Here is a 21,177-nt window from a genome sequence, read left to right on the forward strand (position 1 = left end):
TGAAAAACTGACTTCTTTTCCCCAAGTGACAAAGGTAAAAATGAGTTTCATAAATATTAGAAAATGTTTCTTTTCAAATACAGTTTTTGTTGTAATGCAGCGTATAAGTGCCTACACTATAAGCGACTTTTATGAAAAATTCAACACGTTGTGGGGGTGGGCAGGAATACTGCATTTTTTGTCATCAGAAGAATCTCAGCCATTCTCTACCAAGTAATGAATAACCACAACTCCTTACTTCACGACATAGAGGCATGCAGTTCTTTCCCCTTCTTCTAGCAACCCTGACGGGGCAATGGTTTCCCTGTGCATTTCTACTGGTGACGTTACAGGCCTGACCCCCCCTTTAGTAAGTTCCAGTTAAGTCTTTCTCCTTTTAGTTGCATAGACATCTGAATACTCCTCCATTTATTGTCTGCTTAGTTGAAGAGCTCACAAGTTATGTTCTCAGCTGACGGCAAGTTGTTTTCTCCAAACTGATGAATAAGCAATCATCTGTTATTGCCCTTGTGGGGAAATAGCTGTGTGTGCTCTGTTAATCCACACATTTCTGTGTGTGGCTCAAACAGTCTGCCTCTCAATTCGGTCTCCCACAACAAAGGCACACTGGTGAAATGCTTGCTTTCTGTTCATAACAAATATATCTCCAGTGCATTTGTAATGCAGACTAGGTGAGGTTTTGCAGTTGCCTGATATTCAGCACCTTCCTCTGTCTTCATTGCGGTTCTTCCTGAATGACTAATTTTCACACCAGCCTCAGTTAATACCTGTTCTGATGCTGTTTCATTCTCTATACCACAAAGCAGCTGTTTTCCATACACCATTTTAATTGTTCAGACAGGCCTATATAGTTCAGACTATAAAATTGATTAGCTAAGCCCTTAGGCTCAAAGGTCTGGAGAGACGTATGTCATCTAAGGCATCATTCACTTCCTTAAAGCCTTGCAGAATCAATTTCCAGCCAGCCAGACATACCTAAAGGTAAAATTGGAGAAGGCACCAATCCATTTTTACCTCTTCGTAATGCATATCACCAGCACAGAGGAAGGAACTGTTGGCTGGGAGGTGCACAGGTGTAATACAAGACTTCAGGTGTTGCTAGGTGAAGCCAATTCGTATTTGCTTTTATTTTGTGGAACAGCATATGACAGCTTTTCATGAAGTCTGAGATCAATCAGATTTCTAGGCATAGAATAATTTACATGAGCATGTCTTTAACCTGCTAATCTTTAGGACAGCACATTTTTCAGCCTGTGCAGCATGCTTTGCCTTGATGCTTCGAAGAGCTATCTCATTTTTCACTCATGAACCTGCCAAGGTTCACAGCCTCCAGTGTAACCACAACCTGAAAACTGTCTGGGAGTCCACCTAAGGATGCTCTGCTCCATGACCCTGTGACTGCACGCCTTTGCCTTCTCAAATCCATGGGAGCCTATCTTCCCCATTTAATTGCAATGCTTTTACCGTGAGACAGAAAGAGAGGCCCATCAGCTGCTTGTTGGCAATCATCAAGAAGCCAAATGAATGGGCAGAAACACGGAGTGAACTATGTCTGCAGAAAAGACAGGTTTTCCTCTTCTCACACAGAAAGAATATGAAGTAATAAATATTTGCTCTGAAGGACAGATTAGGATCCCTTACTGGTTTTCCTCTTATTTTTTGCAGGACCACCCAGTATTTGAAATGAGAGAGACACCAGAGAGGCTCCTGTAAATGCCCCAAAGGGTTATAAATCTTTGCTCAGAGGGGAACTGAAAAAAGAACAGATGGACTTGCTGTTAGAAGTGACCATGGGAATAGCCACGTGAGCAGAGACCAAGGAAACAAAGGAACCTGAGGGACTTGGGAAATCTTATCAAGGAAGGTATTAAGAAAAAAGGGCTTCAAAAGCAGGCTGTTTGAACTGCTATGGAGAAACAGGCAAAGATGCGGGGAATTCTGACAAAGAGGCAGCATCAGTACAGGAGTCCTGAGCCCATGTCCCACCTCTTGCCATACCTTCCCACTGCTATTCTATAGCTTACAGGAGAGCCTGTATTTGGGGGAGGCCAGTCCATGAACCAGAGCAACACACAGAATTAGCCCTACTCCATAGTGTCTCCTAAAAAAAATCACAGCACGCCAGCAAAAGAGAATGGGCATCTAATAATCAGAGGTGATGGAGTCCTTTAAGAGGATTCTTTCTGTTGTACTATTTGCAGTCATGCACTTCAATCCTTAGTGCTTTGTGTAAAATTTTGCCTTTTCCAAATGTGACAGAAATTGCTTATACGTTTTGTTCTGGATTGCCCTGCACCTTTTTGTTACCTGAACAAAACACTGCAAAAAGAAGTAATTAATCTGATCTTGATCAATATTGTGCAGGACACAACAATGGCACGTGCAGAGAATACTATCTGCTCTTTGCAGGCATCTTGCGAAGGTGTGCACCTGGATTATCTTCTGCCTTGCAGCAGGGTAGGTTCTTAAAATATGACAGCTGCAGGCATATACATTGCTCAGAATAAGGGCAGGACAGACATCCTATTAAAGTCTGTAATTTTCTGTAGAGTACAGAAGTGCAAGTCTTCCCATTTTCAGATAGAGGACTCTGAACCCCGCAGGCAGCTCCACACGTGGAGTGAGTGGCACAGCTCCTGCCTGGAAGCTGCCCTGCCTGCTCACCAGCTCTGCCTGCACCCGCATCTCCGCATGTGCTGCAGCAGCCTGCAAGCTCGGGCTGACCAGTCCCATCTCTAGTGAAGGTGCCCACTGCCAGAGGCACTGGTAAAACAAAAGGAAGCAAGACGGGGTTTATGGACAGGGTCTGTCACAGACCGCCGACTCAGGTGGAGAAAATTAGCAAGCAGCTTCTTAAACAAGTAGCCATAAATAAGTAGAGAAGAAAGTTGTTAGTATTTGATATTTCCGCTTGGGAGACACAGAAAAATCCTGTGCTCCCCGTGCTGAAACATACTTAGAGCTTTCTTAAACAGTAGACGGTAAATTCTTAATAGGAGAATTGCACCCAAGTTAACCAACTCACAGTAATTCTGTGCTAGGCCTCCTACTGTCCAGTTCAAATGAACTGATCACTGAGGTAAAAATGTTATTTTTATATACAGACCCATACAAGCACCCTCCACAAATTATATAAACCAGTTCCTCCAAAAAGGTTTCTATTCTGAGTACATAAAATTAACAATTAGCACACAACGAATAAATAATACATGTTAATGGGATAACACCATTGAAAGGCAACAAAATTAAGTGGTACATAATTAAATTGTGGAACACACCATTTATCCTCTCCAGCCACCGACCCCGCTGGCAAGGGCTGCTCTGGACAGGAGCTCAGGCTAATGGAGCTACAAGTTCACTGGGTTCACCTTATCTGTCCCACACACCACCTGATCAGTGATTGCAGACACTATTAGTGGCCGCTGCCTCCAGTCTCAGGCATGGAGGTTTCCTAACACCGTCCTTGCTTTCTCAGGTCGCTTCCTATCAAGAAACCTTTGAACTGATTGTGAGAAGAGGGAGCAGGCACTGACGACCAGCAGAAGTACTGCTGCAAATGAGATTGATGTTAGCAGAAAGGTTTTCTTCTGTCTGGTTGTCAGAAAACCGCTCTCTGGAGATGCTGGAGGATGCACATTTGTGAGGTGAACTCATTACCCCTGGGGCTGAGGAAAGCTTCCTGAGGGTAATGAGCCGCAATGCCTGATATGAAGTAGGTGTGCACACAGATTTGGCATTTACCTGCTATTAATGTGTTTGATTTTGCAATGAAGTGAAAAAATGCACAAATATCAAATATGCTTGACAACCAACACCATATAATGGTGGTCATTCCAAATATAGCCTGTTCCTTTGCAGCACCTGATATTCCCACCCAGTCCTGTTGTCCCCCACATACTCTTTCTTGATGCTGATTCCCTCCTTTAAGGCAAGTATGCATACCCAAAAGCCTAGATCAGCAGGATGCTTTACATTTTGATACAGCCATCCTTCAGCACCAGACAAGCAACACAGAAATGAGAGGACATTCTTCCCGATTGTGGAATCCTCAACAAACACCAGATTATTTTACTTAGCTATGGTATGAATATCCTGCTTTACTTTCCAAGTTGACAAAGCATAAGGGAACGAATTAAAAATATGTTTATTCTGGATCATTTTTAGAGACACAGTGAAAGCTAAATCTGTCTGTGACTTGCCCACTTCTGCCAGTATGCTCCTGAAAAGCAGAATAGCTTTGAAAGACAGAAACCTCAGAGAGAGACAGCAATCGCAGGATTCCCCTAAACCAGGCTCAAACCCTGCACTCATCAACTCTGAGTAAACTGGTTTTGGTAAACCCAAATCAGGTACCTAGGGCAATGCAGGTTTCCCACAAACGCCAAGACAAAGCCTTTTACTTTGATCTGACTGATGTCTTTGAGTTGACTGAGACTAGACAGGAACCAAACTGCAGTTCCCACATGTGAACACTGACCCAACATCTGCAAAGTTTGTTACATGGATAGCCTTTATTTTGGCTAGATTATTCTGCATAGAGGAAATTACACATGCAAACGGGGATGTGATCCTCCTTATATTCATCCATGTTGTTCTGATTTCAGGCATGTGTGGGCCCAAGTTTACTGTGTTGACCAGGACGGGGCAAACAGAATTTGCTACATATTTGGCATATCTTCATTTGATAGTCTTACAAGCTAATTCTCTTATTTAAGAATGCAGTAGATATTCAAAACACATACTGAATATCACATCGGATAGCACAAACAAACATATGGTAAGGTACAGAGTATTCATAAAGGATCAGAAGACAAAATGCCAGAATACCACCCATACGCTGGTGGGCAGAACGCATCGAATGAATGGGTAAATGACTAAGTCATTAGTATCATTTTATCAGTTCACAAATTTCACTGCCAAACCAAAGCAGCTATCTATCATTTGCCCAACATCCACATGTTATTTTCCTTCATTACTCAACCTGCTTTAGTTTGATCCTATATAAGCTTAAAACCGTGGAAAAAAAATACGGCCTGTATGGAAAATTGCTGTGGGATTGCAAAAGACGTAGAGCTTGCCAAAGAAAATGAGCTCTAAAAACTGTTTTCCTTGTTCATGTGCTCTCTCCAGGCCCTCTTGTTTATATAAGGGCTCAATATACGATCAAGTTACCTTGCGTCAGCCAGGCTGTGGTAATTGTCTGTGTGTGCACTTTTGGCCCATAGCAAATGCAAGAAAATTTAACATAGTTTAAGCCCCTTTCACTGCAGGCCAACCTAACACGACTTACCTTACATTCCCTGTGGGGTGGGAGTGTGCACCTAACTTGCACGCAGTGATATGCTACGTCCCAGGAGCCTTATGCTGTGTTTGAGACCCAGGATTATGAAAGGCACCCTAAAAGCCCTGGGACAGCTTGTCTTTTTTCTGCAAGTATATTGCACAGGCACACAAATGAAGGACTTACCTGCCATGCCTCAACCTTCTTAATGTCCGCACAGGATCCATTAGTGAAGAGTCCTTTCCCAGGGGTACAGGTATATATATCCTGCAAGGCATGGGCAATAGAATATACTGCCAAATACACATTATAGGATATCCGCAAGTGCGTGTAGTCCATGTACGGTGTCTCCACACTGGTGATGTTCTCATCCCCTGTGCATGGAGGTCGGAAGGCAGCCGTTCCATTTCCAGCTCCCAGTCCCTCTTCATGGCCCTTATGGAAGGAAGTTGAAGCTGGAGAATTTTTGGACCCATCGGGGAGATAGCAGTTAAACGTCTCCTCCCAAAACTCCTTGGCAAAGCCGTTGTTGGTAGACTTCTTGGGATGCACCTTCTGCAGGAACTCACGAAAGCCTGGGATCTGTCCTGCCTTCAGTGCAAACCCAATGGTGCTGCCGATGACGCGGAAGAACTCTGGCATGGCTATCAGGGAAGAGCTGGCCCAGGCTTCGCTCGCCAGCCAGATCTTGCCGGTGATGTTTCGCCTGACAATCTCTTTGATGAGGGGCTCCAAGTCCGGGCCACTGGAGAAAACAACGATCACCCTTGCTGTGGAGTTCTGGATGACCTCCACCACCTGCTGGATCTCCTCTTCGTCTGAGTACTGGGAGATGAGCTCGCTAAAATCAATGCAGATGTCTCTCTCCTCTGCCTCCTCCCGAAACTTTTCAATCCCTGGCCGGCCATAGTCATCATCGGCTGCAATTGTTCCCACCCAGTTCCAGCGAAAGTACTCGATGATGTCTGCCATCGCCGTGGCCTGATGCTCGTCATTGGGGATTGTGCGGAGGAAGGACTTGAACTGGTTCTTATTGCTCAAGAGACGACTGGATGAGGCATAGCTGACCTGTAAGAGCACAGTGAACAAGCAAAACACACCACGAAGTGAACTGCCTGGGATTAAATTGCCTACGTTTATCTAGCATCACTGTCAACCTGTGTAACCTCGGATGGGATGAAGAGAGAGCTGAGGACCACACTGGCAGCCATGTACTCTTAGCCTGTGGTTGCACATGATCCACTCTGAGATTCTGTATGTTCTTGTAGCTGTGACTGTCTTACAGAGGCACACATACAGGAGCAGCTGCTCGGACCCAAGAGACTGGAGCAAGCTCGTGTCTACCTGTAAGGTCAAGGATCTGAGGGAGAGAGACACTGACGCTAGCTTGGAGGAATGGCAAAGAGGTGAGCCACGGGTGGCCTACACGCACCTCGCTGCACTTCCTGCCAAATCCAGAAACAAGAAGAATGAATCTTTTACATAAATGAGGGCAATGCACATAATTCAGACAAAATGCAGGCTTCCTCTGTCCTGAACCAGATATGAGACAGCAGGCTGGTATTGCCATCCAGGACCTACTCTGAAGTGCACTGTCTGTCTGTCCTTGCCTCTCACCTCTGTCCCCATCCTTAAACAGGCTCCTTCAGGCACCATATGTGTGTTATATACAATCCCTGCCAGTTGAAGTAAGAAGAATGTGATGTATATCAGTCGCCTTGACCCTGCGGAGTATTAAGGTAATGCTGGTCAATACTACCTTAGTAGTATTTCCTGATTGCTGGCCAGAATCAGCAAAGAAGCCAGTAGGCATTCCACGCTCCATGAGCCACCGTGTTTTACAGTTAAAATGGGATTTTATTTCCTTTTCTAAAGCTATCAAGAAATATTTTTTTTCCTAATCAGAACAAGTGCCATATGCTTTTAAGATACAATTTGGATTTTCTACAAGTAGGAGGAAAACCATAAAACCCAGAAGAGAGTAGTTTAAAGGTCTGGAGAACTTTTAAAACTCACTTATCTTTGCATTTTGAGATTGGTATCTGAACTCTTTAGGACTGACTCTCACTTTGAAAAAATCTTCTATAGACAGCTCATTTTGTACAAAGTGGAAATTTACAGAAAACCTTAACTCCTCCTTAAACTCTGGCATTTAATGTTTCTGCAAGAAGAAAGAAAAAGAGGTCTCCTGGTGCAGTTTCAAGGGCCACAGGAGCAAATCCTTCTTTCACAGAGCTATACTCCCCCCTGGACAGGCTCCTGCCCAGTGCTACTCTCACCTCCTAAAACCTAGTACCAGGGGGTACAGGCAAGGTACCCCACTCCCGCATGTGCCGTAAGGGTACACTGAGGTGAGATACCAAGAAACAGAACTGGAGTCATAACATTTTCAGTTTCTATGTCATCGGAATGAGTAATGAGCCTTACACTAATTGTAAAATATACCTCCAACCTGTACTGAAATGCAGGGTCTATTAAGCATGGATTTGCTAATGGCCTTGCTATAAATGACAGCGATAATGCGTATTCTAATGCTGCCCAACAACTCCCAGTTTAAAAGCCTGCTTTCAGTTGTCATACTTCAACCACCTGGCTGAGATTTCGTTCCAGAACTGAACCTCCTGACATCTACCTGTTTCAGCAACCTCTAGATAAGACTACTGCCTCGTAGCACAAACAGCCATTCCCTGTTCAAAGGGAAAGTCTGAGAACTGCAAACACCTCTTATGTTCAGTCCAACATTTCTCAGCTGCCCTTGTTCACCTGGTAATGCGATGTGTAAATTAACAGTATGCCTTAAAATGCCATCATGGTGTTTACTACACACCACCTTCCAATGCTACTCTGGGCAATACCTAGGTAGCATATATCGCTCTTAGCTTAAACCATTCTTGCCCTGCTCAGAGACTGAATGTCTATTTTTTCAGACTCCTGTGAGAGATTCAGGCTGGTAACATTAAATAGACAAGATATATTACTGTGCATCAGGCAGACAAGAATCCTTCCTTCTTCATTTGTGGTGCAGATGGGAACTGGAGCCCTGGCTGAAATAAAGATATATCCTCTCAGGACAGACTGAGAGTGCAGTGTGACACAATCTTGTTACAAGGACTCCTGTGAGCTCTGGCATCTTCCAAGAGGAATTGGAAATGTTAGGCTATACAAGGCAACACATAAATGGATAAGGCCAAGCACTTTTTCCAAAGTTGTCTTCAGTGTCAAAATCTAAAATCAAGAGCAACAACATTAAGCTATAATATGCCAGCCTCCTACTTTGCTTAGGGTCTTGGCAGAGCACCAACTTTTTTAAACAAAAGGATGGGACCATGGATGCCGGCACTGGCCCCAGTAGAGTCAGCAGACAGCAAGAAGGATGCTGCGACACAGGAGCTGGCACAACTACACCACCACACAGATGACCCCAGGACAAGGCGGGGCATATCCACATGCTCTCACAAACCCTGTTTTGGAGGCCCTAGGGCAAAAGAAAGGCAGGTCAGCCCAGAAGAAACCTTTGCAGCACCTGATCAGCAGAAGCAACAACTTTACAGATCACCTACTTCAATGATCAGAGATGCTGAGAGACCTAAGAGTAGCTGGCAATGACTGAGCTCTGCCTTAAGTGGGGTCTGTGGGAGTTGGGCACGACTAGACAGTGACCATGGTGAAGTAACATCACAACTAGCCTGTCAAGGCTGGCAACTGCCAATGACTGACCTTTGGAGGGAATCAGACTGCTTTCTTTCATGTGAACTGTTATCCCACTTTAAAAGCCAGTGCTTCTCATCGTTGTGCTGCCCATCAGCCCTCCACGGATGTATTCGTACAGCTAGGGCCATTGCATTTCTAAACCTTCCTTTGTTTGAAACAGAGATGGAGCGCATAAGGCAGCAGTGCAGTTCCCTGTCCTGGTTCTATAATGTACTTAAAGATCCCCTCCAAACAGCAATACCCCCAGCTGTACCTAAACAAGAGAAGTGAAAGCATACCTGAGGTATATAAAAGAGTCCCAGCAGATTGGCCACGGCGGTAGAGATGCCAGAGCCGGTTGCCCCCACGACTGCAATGGTGGAAGGGATATGTTCTGAGCAGTTGCAGAATTCGTCCAGGTTCAAGGAGTCTATCTTATTCTGGGCCACAAAACTCAGTGTGGCCTCAAGGGCTTTAGAGACTGTATTGCAAGTGTCAAATATCCTGTATCCTAGGGTCATGTTGGGAAGGAGAGTTGGGCTACTGTTTATTTCTTCTATGGCAAAGATCATAGCCTGGAGCCAGCGGAAGCCTCGGAAATTATACCTGGGGGAGCAACAATAAAAATAAAATAGAGTGAGAAGGAGGGAAACAGAGGAGAGGAAACCAGGACTGAGACAAAGACAGAGCGAAGAATTCAAGATACACAAGGCAAAAGCAACTTATGATTTCTTGCATCCTATTAAATTTGGAAAGTTTTGCTTTTGTGTTCAGTGGTTACAGAAGAGGCGTGCATATGCTACAAGATTTTGTTCTGGTTTTCAGCTCTTCAGTTTGGGAGCTCACTTCAGAGGTCGTGAGGATGAGGTGAACTTTTCTAAGTCCTCTAAAGTCTGGGAAAGTTGAAAGAGAGCATGCCTGGGGAGTTGGCTCTGGCCTGTCCCTTCTGCTCAGTACCCTAAACGTGGACCTCGTGATTCCTCAGCAAATGCTCTGACACAAAGCTACACCTACCAGGTTTCCCTCCAGGCTCCTCTGACATGTTTCTGAATGCAGATGGCAGTGTCTGCAAAGCCTGTGCAGAGCGCGATGCTGTCAGGGACTTGGGCTCAGGGATACTCAGTGTGTCAGCTCCTTGTGGCTTTAGGCAGGCAGAGTGAGCTGAGACACAGCACTGGCATGCCCCTGGATGCAAAGGTGCCTGGTAGCTCTGCCCAGGGAAATTTGGCCTCACATCACACACTTCACACTGTGAGAGAGGGCACAGTCAACCTGTTTATACCAGAGAACAGAGACATGCTATAAGTGTTAATCTTAGCTTCCTTACTTGTTAATTAGATACTACAGTGTTTTCATTAAAGAAATAATTTTTCTCTTTATTATAGTGCTCTCATACATTTGCTTTAGACATGAGCTCAGAAGATGCCATCAGAGCTGGCCTGTGAAGTTGAAACTCTGTTTTTTGAAGCCTCCTCTGTTCTCTAAAATGGAGCAGATGAGTCTTCTGGCTATCTCTTAACTGTGCATGGAGCTAACCCAGAGCTGGGGAGTGGTGGCAAGAGTGTGCTGCAGGACCTGGGAGTCCCCGTTTAGAGCATTGCATGGGCTGGCAGTGAAAGAAGCTGATGCAAGGTGAGTGACTACTTATCCAAAGAAGAGAGAAGCTTCTTCGTGGAAAGCAGCAGGAAGAAAGTCACTTTGATATGTGTTATTCTCAAGTTTTACCTACTGTGTTTTCTCTCGTAAAGCTGCAAAAGCAACTGGTTATGTGCTGTGAAGCTGCCATGTTTTAGGGTAATTCAGCTGGAATGGCAGAATCTTGCATGAACTGAAACCTGCCCTTCCTTGTAACGCACTATAGGTTAGGATAGCACTTAGTTTGCAGTTTTGTGTTGAGTTGCGGCTGGAAACAGGAAAGTGTCAAAGCTGTTATGCTTGAGATCCACTGGGAAAACTGATGGGCCCCAGAACTGGAAGAGCCTGGGGAAACAGTCTTCCCAAGAACAGATTCTATATGAAATGGTAAATTTTAGGTTTCACATGAGTGCCATTTTGAAATGCTTTGAGATGTTTCCATTACCAAGGTGAAGATTTCTAAAGATAAGCTTCATGAAATCACAAACTTCCAACCTCTGAGATACACGACCTGAACATTTTTTAATTGCTGGATTAAATGAATTGCTTCCAAAGTTGATGTTAGCTATGTCTGACTTCTTTAAAGTTGAATGAACATAGCCACATTACTTCCATTCTAGGAGTTCTATCTGATTTATCTGGGATCAGAAGTTCTAAAGATATCACATCTAAGGCTTAAAAACTTCATTTATTCAACTTCATTTCACCTGCGCCAGACATCTTTGGCCAACTTTAAAATGAGGTTCTCCTCTGAGGTTGTACCTCAAAGACCAGACAGTATGGTTTCCGTGCAAATCTCTTCAAGTCAAAACTTTTGAGGCCAATAAAAATCCTTAGTTATAATTTATGACCAAAGGGACAGCTAGCTATTTTAAGATCACCCTTAAGAAAATGGACACCCTTTAGAACATGTGAGTGTGTATTACAGTTAGAAGTAATTTGGTCATTTAGAATATTTTTTGCTCTAGTTCCAAACCATTAAGGAACGAGATGCAATGGGAAATAAAAGAACAAGTCTCAGAGTGAAATAGGAAGTGAGTGTTGTATACAGAAAAAAGATGCGCCGGGCACACAACACTGCCTCACATGATCAGTAATGCTCGCTGGGAGGAATGACAGCAAGGAGGGGTTTTGTGACAGTTCTTTTTAAAAAGCTAAATGTGTTTACAAATATTTTTAATTAAAATGAAAATAGGATTTGAAGCAAGGAACTATATTCAGGCTTCTCATGTAAAAGAGGAAAATCTGAAAGCATTTTCTATATTTAAAGGGAAGACTGCTGAGAAGCTGGGAAGTTCAAAGGTACCACTATACCACTGTGAAAAGCTTCACACATTCGAGTATGTGCAAAAGTAAATTTAAGCCTGCTCACATTAAATTATGCAGGTGGAGTATACACGGAATTATTTTGCCTGCTTGACAGCAATTTTGCTTAATTTTTTTAATGCAGCAAGGTGGTATCTTCAAAAGCAGTGAGAACTGGACTGTCTTCCCCTTGACTTCAGAGAACACGTTTGCCATTTCATTCAGTAGATGCGAACTAAGGCCCACGATGCACAATTGCTTTTGTTTTCCTTTCTGACATATGTTCCCGATGAATGTTTATTTACAGCATAAGGCCTGTACTTCAGGTACTTGAGTTTGGATTGGTTTTATTTCAGAGGGGAAAGGAGGGCAGGGGGTGTTTTCTGGGAGCTAGGCTCCAAAATGTCTTTGAGATGCTCTGATAATTTACCTCAAACTAGCCTGGGCAGGAGACCTGCAGTTCTCTTCAGTTGCACCTCTGCTGATAGCAGCATCAGCAGATCAGGAGAAGAGGATCAGATGGGATGGAGACAAACACACCTTGTTCTGTCTTCTCTAATACCTGATAGAGCTTCAGACAAGGTCTCATTTTGTTACCTGATACTGTGTTGTATCAGTACTGAAACACAGATATAGTCAGATGAAGGCAGTGCCACTAAACTGGTCTAAATGAAGCAAGATTTCATGATTCCTTCAATCCCGGTGAATGGAAATAGTGTGGATAAATTCTCTCCCATTGTACTGTAAGACCCCAGCAAGGGGCTGCAGATAGGTTGTGTACACGAGTGATGGGTAAAAGCTGCCTTTGAACCTGGCAGCAGGTTACACCGATCCAGCTGACGTCCTGTGCTATGCTGCTGCTGTGACTAATATAACTAGTCACTGTAATGTTCTGTCAACCATGCAGAAATTTGACCGGTAATTTCCATGAAGAAACTGCAAAGGATTTGCTAACAGAAGCAAACTTTTCATTAGATTTCCAGAAGCTTTAAATAGCCACTGATATTTTCTTGGTGGAAAATAAGCAGCCTCCAAAACTTATTTTCTGCCATATTACTTTACAGGTACACTGGCATAGTCTTGTATTTTAACATTTCTGAGATGTGGTGCTATGAAAAGCGGTCGTTAAGCTCTAAATGAGAGTTTAACGTAAATAATTCAGTGCCCAAAGGTGTAGATAGGAATTTTTATTTACACTCAGTTCTTTAAATGTTTCTCCTCTGATGCCTGTTCTCCCACCTGTCAGAGTATGCAACCCACTGATCTTTCTGTTCCCAGGCAGGAGCACAAACAGGGAAGGAGAAATAAGAAACAATTCCTCCACAAATCCTCATTTTAATTGTCACACCTGCAGGGGACAGATTATGTTTGCAGCCGCCCAGTTTGCTAGATAGTAAACTCGCAAGATCTCACCGATTCCTGCAGGTTTCTTTCTAGTTGGTATAAATGTGTCTGTCAAGGGGTGCTCAGGATGGCTTAAATGTCTCAGTCAACGTAAGTCAGGGTATGTAAATTAAGGGACATAAGCTCACTGCATAGTTTTAGCTCCCCATAGCTCCATCCCGTTTGTTTGCTTGTTTGTTTGTCTGGTTTGGTTTGAACAGCTCATACTGTCTGGATCCAGCAGGGAAATTAGTCCTGATCCCTGTTGGTCTCCATAAAGGAATAATTCACAGCCTCATGTGAATTCATGACCTTCATTTATCAAAACTTGCAAGGCACTAAACTAAAAGCAATAGAATATGAAGGAAAAGAAGGAGGAAGTAATGTGAAAGCTGTAAATACAGCTTTCATTTACCCTCCCGTATCCGACAGGTACTTTTACTGAAGAATGGTGGCAAAGCCTGCATACGCCTCTCGGCTCACGCCAGTACTCCTCTTTCTCTAGTGGTTGTATGCACATACTAATTTCTCTGTCCTCTCTAGATTTCCAGTACATTAATTACATGTTATTGCTGCTACTACCACTGCTATTACTAAGCTATGCAAAGGGGAGACCTTCAGTCGTTTGTTGGATTCCTGTAGTCAGTAGGTATAACGAGTTGCTTACTACCCTCAGAAGTTAGGGCTATGGGTAAGGGGAATTATGCAGACCAAAGAAAATTTAAAAAACTAAAAAATTAAAATTCAGAGGATGGGTGGAAAAGGAAGAGGAAAAGAAAATAATTTGGTCTCAGGGAGGAAGTTCTAAATATCGTGTTATGCATTCAGTTCTGCAGTGGGATTAGCAAATACATCCACAAGGGGCAGAATTAAAATTCCCTGTTCTCTCAGACAGACACACAGACTTGATGAGCTGAAGTGTCCCAGAACCACGCTTTGTGCAGTCCTGCACTGACATGGGGACGATGTCTCATCACATTTTCACAGCCTGAAAGCTATGTGTCACAGTGTGGGACCCTGGGTAGACTGCTGATCAGAATATAGGGAATATGCATTAAAAATTATGACCCAGTGACACTATATTGGCAACATTGTATCTCAGCTCAGTAAAGGTATGTCCTCACTGCAAACAGTTCATTACAGTAAGAGGAATCCATGGGTGCCACCCATCTGTGCAATAATGCTAGCAATAATACTAACGATACCATCACCGTCACTACTGCGAATCTACCTGAAATCAAGAAAGGACGGAGAAATCAGGTTATGAATAGGCCTCTGTGGGTGCTGAAAGGGAATGGGGGTCAGGGGTTGCTTGTGCTGCGCCCAGCCTCTGCCTCCACTGCACACATCAGATATGCATCAGCAAATGTTGTAAGGAAAGTTGCTGCAACAGCACCTGAGGCATACAAAGACAGAAGCTGTGTTGATACCAAATGCGGGACACTTGAGTGCTTAAACAATAAGCCATGTAAGTATTTCTGAAACACGGGAAACAAAATTGCTCTCACTTTCCGTACTCCTCTCTGACATTTGGTGTGGCAAAATCATGAGTAAGTTTTCACTTTGGACTCTACAACTCAGTGCTTAAAGCATGAAGATGAATTTTCAGTAGAATCAGCACCAAAAGAACGGAGAACAGATCGTTACTGTTCCCTTTTCCTTTCGCTGCTGAGTCATGTATATAGTTTTACAAACAATCAAGGTATTGATTGTTTACAATACCTTTTATTAACAATACAATTGTTTTACATACCTTTACATACAAGGTATGCACGGTAGGTTCAGCCTAGTATGTATGCTGAGCTGGGGAGAAAGGTGTCGTGCCACAAGAGTATGAAGAGCATGAAAACTGAAAAAGTGGAGAGAAAACTGTCCTACCCATTTTGAGAAGGCCTGTTTGGGAGCATAGGTATGGCACTGAACATAGCTAAATGTGTGGGAAGATGTCCAAACAGCACAGATCAGGTTGAACAGTCCTCAAAAGAAAGGAAAGCCACATTATCTTAAATTGTTTGATACTGAACTCCAGAAGAGACAGGGGCAAACCACGCACAGGGTTTCAGTGGGACCCTTAGGTCTTTTCTTGTCTCAAAGCAAGGAGCTTTTTGTATGGTCTGATGACTTGTTGCTGTTGCTGCCTAATGGAGGAGTATGAGGAAAGAGAGAGGATGCCCGCATACTCCTAGAGTGACCTGGGTCTAATTTTCTTATGTGATATGAGACACATTTTGCTACCTAATAAAGAGATTAAAAGCTGTACACAGCCATCTAAAAAGGGTATAAAACTGATTGGCCTCAGCTTTGAAAAGATACAGCAGCACTGGAGAAGGCTCAGTGAAAGGCAACAAGGGCAGTCAAAGGTATGGAATAGATTTAGCAGCTTTGGTTTGACCAAGTACAGCCATGCTTATGGTCTTCTAGTGGATTTCCCACCTTATAAAAGTTTTTGACACTACAAGATTGGGGCGGTTTTACTTTGGAAAGAAACTAGAGCCTATCTTTTTTTTCTTCCCTTCTCCCCAGAAAATGAGTTCGCTCATTCCAGACTAGCCATCTGCCCAGAACTGAGGAAACTCAAATGTGACATGAAAGACTCTAGCTCATGGCTTGAAGAATGTATTGGGCTCTTAGAGTCAGCATGCACAACCCTGCCCCAAGCTACTACCTAATCACAGAGTCCAAAACCAAAAAGGACTGCTATGGTTGTGTTGTGAGAACTCTGTACAAGTCCAGTCAGAGGAATTTTCTGACTTAAATTCTGCTTAAAATAGAAAAATCATTTCAGGAAAAATATCTGCTCTCAATTTAACACGTACCAGTAACAAGGAAAACACCATAGCGCATAAACTGTTCCATGGATTAATTATCTTCATCAAGAAAATCTGATGTCCAGTCTCAAAAAGTCTTCCCAACCCAATCTCTTTTGAATTAAACCTTTCCTGGAAATGGACATTTTCTGGTGAAGACATGTGCAACGAGCTTCCACTCGTCTCTGGTCCAATCATTCCCTTGTTCCTACTGTAGTTGATACTACCTCTGCAGCTAGATCTCTGCCTTTCATTAAGTATTCTCTCTCCATTTGCATTATGCTATCAACTCACAAAAACTCCTTGAAGGAGTGTGGCAAAGTGGCACAAATGCCTCTTTAGTCAACTCTTCTCTTTTGCACCTGCAACTTCTTGGTGCAGGGGTAAGAGGAACACGGATTTTACCCAGGCAAATTTCAGGTGGAGGATGCCTTTTAGCAGATCAAATGCCACCCAGAAGGATCTCCCATTGTGTCCTTGAAACGTCTGGTCTGGCTTTTCAGGATTTGCCCATTGTTGGCAGTGCTACCTCATTAACAAATCTTTTGGCAACCACACACTTGTAGTAGTCGTGGGGGAACATTCTCCTTGTGATCTGTTCTAATAATGTGACCATGTCAAGGGAGTCACTGAGGCTGACCCAGCGCCGACAGAAATGAAAGCTATGCTTAGTTTGCAAATATCTGCTCTGTCCTGCCTGCTACCTGGAGCAGGTGAAGAAGACCACAGAGCTGAAACCATCCATTGCTTTTCAGCATTCCACTTTTGAAATGCCGCATCTGGGAGAGAAAAAAATGCTGAAAATCTGGCAGAGCTTCTTGCTCCATGAAGTGGACATTTCACATACATTTAGTTCATGACTTTCTTGTGCATGCACAGAAGCAGCCAAAAGAAACCCTGCTTAGTTACACTCCTTTCTGTGTGCTCGCTATGAGACCATCTGGGGATGATCTCATAACCTAGATGGACGTGTCCTGCTCAGTGTCTCAGCAGGAAACCGCACCTGGAATCTGTAAGCATAGCAGGAATGCTGTCAGCCATTCTTCATTACCATCTGCAACAAAACTGTACTAGATCCCTAGTCTAGGATGAGAGGTCCAAATAATTCCAGATATACATTTTTTCTCATATGATTACAGAAGAGGTCCTGTAACACTGAAGTGTTTTCCCATGCATGGTCATGACAAAATTCCACATCAATTTCTTATATTTTGTTTATATGGCATTTTAGTTGCAATCAGTTTCTGTCACACTTTACATGTATTATGTGCAGGGTTGTAAGGTTAAAAATTCCTCATGTTTCATCATAAAAATGGCCACACTTTAATAACAAGATACTTTGTTTTCATGTGCATTTCTCCCTCCAGGGTTAACTGCCAAAGACTTAAGACAAAACCCATACGCACTGTTTACACAGAAGAAAAGGACTTTGGGTGAGGAAAGCCTGGGAAAGGAGTTCAAGTCTGGGACTTTGTAAACGTCCTAAAGAGACATCTGTGTGTTCAGTGGGATTTTTCAAAAGCAGTGACCTATCTCACTTTCACCTATTCACTTGTTTAGGCAACTAAACAGTTTGTAAAGTCTTAGAAGATGAGAGGCAGAACTGGAAAAAAAACCCAAAATTTTATTTCTAAGTTATTTTGCTATGCATAACTGTAATCAAATGAACGTAAGGGCACTATGGGTTATTTTCCATCCTTCTGCTAGGAAAGCTAATTTTCAGATACTATTCGAATGTCCACTGTGAATGGCCAGACAGATTCATGTTTTGGCAGCTTTGGGTAATACAAGGATTGCCCTCTTTCACTGTCCAAATATTATTTATGTTACTGTTCAACATATGTACTTCCTGTCTTTACACGTCTGTTTTATTCTATTCTTTACACCATACCTTCCCATTGCCTCTACAAGCATCAGATTACAGACTGTATTTACACTGTGTACAGCATGTCACCTGTAGCCAAGAAAGGGCAAGACTCCCCCACCAAAACTTTTTATTTTTTCTTTTTGTGGCTTACCTTATACACTCCACTGATTCTGGTCTTGATTTTAGATCCTGGTCTTTAGCAGCCACTCCAAAATGAATGGGGAACAATCCTCCAAGAATAATGTCTCCCTTCTTCTGTGCCCTTTGGTTTGGCCCATAGGCAGCTGTGTTCCAGGTAAATAGCAAAAGAATCAAGCAGCAGCTATATAAAGTCATTGTTCCTCTTTTCACCAGGGCGTTATAGGATGCAAAATTGGTAAAGGTGATGTAAGAAAGCAGACGTAATGTCTAAGCTTTTCCTTTCCTTAATACAGTACAGAGAGGATTTGGGACACATGTCTGCAGGGAGATAAGCAACAGGGTGGGAGCCACAGTGCTGGTGTTTCTCCCTCTGTCTTCTCCATTGCAAAACAACTCAGCAGTCCTTCCTTCTTCACAACCAAAGCATTATGGAGAGCCCATCTCTGAGAACTGCAAAAGAAAGACATGAAAAGTGATCCCAGCTACACACCAGGACCCCACGCTACCACGGCGGTTCTGCACTGTCCCATCAACTTCTTAGTATGCCCCCACGGCCACTCCCACTCAACAACCTGCGCAGGACACATACCAACTTTGACAGAGTAAGTCAGACACCCCAGTGATGCCAGCCACACCTCCTCAAACAAGTGTCATGGATTCTCTTGGATGCCTAATTCTCTATCACACATGTGAGGTGGGTGTCTTCCCACCATCCTCCTATGGTTCTACATGACTCTGCTCACAGAAGACCCTGTAAAACGTGTGATCAGACCTCCATGAACAGAGCACACTGTGAGAGACTTGGATGGGCAAGTGGGGATGCCGTAAGAATGAAACCTTCCTCTTAAGAAAAGAACTAGGATAATCTTTTGGTGTCAGTCCATCCCCTCCTTTCCACTGATTGTTCTTAACTCTCTGGTTTGAACTTATCCTTGCTAAAAATGAAACAAGATCACAAGAAAGACTTCTTTCACATTCAAAGTGAGGATGGCTTCCAGGGAAGCATTTGAAATCAAGATACTTCTCCATAATGAATCACGAAGGCTTGAAAGGTTCGGTGATCATGTCATTGCAAGCTTAACTGTTGAGCTTTGAAGCCTGCATCCGGGGGATGAGAAATATTGCAGCTTCTCTGTACTCAATACATTTTCCCTGCAGCACGTCTACAGGCCTGCCAAATGAAGAACTAACTTAATTATGGCATATGAAAATGGCTATGGCTATGGGGGAGGAGGCAGCACAAAAAAATCAGAACAAACGGCTCTTCAGCCTATTTGGAATAGGTCTAGAAGCTAGTAGTAAAAATCTGAAGTTAGTCAAATTCAGAATAGAAGCTAGACGTACATTGCTAATCCTGAGGACAGTTAATTTCTGAAGTAAGTCATCAAGAGTTTTCAGGTGCTGAGAACCTTTTTATGAGGATGACGACTTATGCACTAAATGTACCTAGACAGATTTGACCTCTACCTAGGTCAAAAAAGGAGCCACTGCAGGGAAACACTGTGATCATAGGGGTTCTTCTAGTAGCCAGCCCTAAGGATTATGCATGCTGTATGACCACCAAGCATTTGGAATATTTCACACATTTTTGTTAAAATGAAGGTCCAGATGCAGCACTCAATGGGAGAAGAGAGACAAAGCTCACATCATGCTCATGCCTCTGCGGCCAACACACTTAGACAGCTGGGCATATGCTGCACTTCTCTGTGGTGGGTCCACTCTAAACTATTCTTTGGTCCTGGCTTGAACAAACACATTTTTATTGGCAAGGGCAATCAAATCTTTGGCTAGAGATCAAAATACGTCTAGGCAAACAATTTTGTACCAGGAAATGTGGAGTCACACTGAAAGATTCTGTAGGAACATACTGGTTTTCATATGAAAAAATAGGTATTTCATGTTCGCAGTGTCCAAGTGGCCCGATCCAGTCAGAAACTCTGATTTTGACAAACTTGACTGCTAGATCCCTGCTGCTGAGTGGGGATTTCAACACTATCCTCAAAATCTGAAACATGGACACGAAATGTCCAGCTGCTGCTGAGCTGCTGACACTGGCAGTCAGAAAACACTTTGGGACATTCCTCTAGCAAGCAATTGGAGTTATGTCACATTGCTCTAGCCAGGATGCAATATTGTCTATCGCTTGTGGGTGTGTTGTCTTAACATCTGATTGGTACCTTTCACTAAGAAGCCTCTGGTATTGGCATGTGGCCCTTTGACAGCAGGATGACAGAACTTTAACCAGAGCCAGGACTAGTAGGTGACAGAGCAGTGCAACAAGTGAGTGTGTGGAAAACTGTCCCTGAGCTTTTGGGTTCGCATTTCCCCTGGCAGATGGATGGTGGCTGTTGCTTCTTTGGTGCCGAACAGAAAAAGGAAGGAAACGCTTTGCCATGTTTCAGGTAGGGAAAGGTCACCTTCCTCCCACCACTTATGGATTCAAAAAAGATACAAAAAAGCATATCAGACATTTTCTAGGCTGATGTTCTCTCTCTCTTCCTGGCTGAGGCTAAGTCTGCCAGGTCCTATGGGATGAACTACTGAAAGGCAAACAATCATTGCAGTCAGCTGCAGACTCTTTCCATTCCATCCTGGTTCACAAAGCCCTCCTGCTATCTGATGCCCCATGGAAATACCTACAATCATCTACAGAATGGGTGTCTGGTCTTGTGGCAGGAAGAAAGACACGTGGTCTGCCTGCTGCAAAAGAGGGCTTTACACCATGACCCGCTGCCTTGACACATAGCTAGCCTTCCTGTGCATACAGCCAAGTGAATGTGCAGCAAGCTCCGTGCTTCAGGGGCACATCGAGTTTATTGCAGATGGGGAGGTCACGTATAGCATACATGCTCTCTACATCTGCTCACAGCCCACTCCCTGCCCAAGTGAGAGGAGCACTTAGGAAAGTTTCCACCTACGTGGAGAACCGTGGCCAGAGCATCCTTGCTGCTGCTCTGCCTGCCCTTTTTCCCAAGCACTGCTCAGATCAGGCAGCAAAGAGACACGTAGTCAAACTGTTCTACTATTGTCAGTCTGTTCCTTGCCACCAGCTTTTCAAGGGCACCCTC

General features: G+C 43.6%; 1 protein-coding gene across 3 annotated transcripts in view; it reads right to left on the reverse strand.

Moving 5' to 3' along the window:
- The window catches only part of CASR (calcium sensing receptor), a 79,443-nt gene that overhangs the window by 24,031 nt on the left and 34,235 nt on the right, over positions 1-21,177 (reverse strand). For all 3 annotated transcript variants that reach the window (XM_076347475.1, XM_076347464.1, XM_076347483.1), the window contains 3 exons: positions 18,120-18,559; positions 9,271-9,577; positions 5,468-6,349 (listed from right to left, as the gene is read on the reverse strand). In XM_076347475.1, the coding sequence (XP_076203590.1) occupies positions 5,468-6,349; positions 9,271-9,577; positions 18,120-18,304 (1,374 nt within the window). In that variant the 5' untranslated portion in view covers positions 18,305-18,559. The remainder of the gene's footprint in view (positions 1-5,467; positions 6,350-9,270; positions 9,578-18,119; positions 18,560-21,177) is intronic.

The sequence above is a fragment of the Aptenodytes patagonicus genome, chromosome 1, assembly GCF_965638725.1.
Source record: "Aptenodytes patagonicus chromosome 1, bAptPat1.pri.cur, whole genome shotgun sequence".
NCBI classification, from domain to species: domain Eukaryota; kingdom Metazoa; phylum Chordata; class Aves; order Sphenisciformes; family Spheniscidae; genus Aptenodytes; species Aptenodytes patagonicus.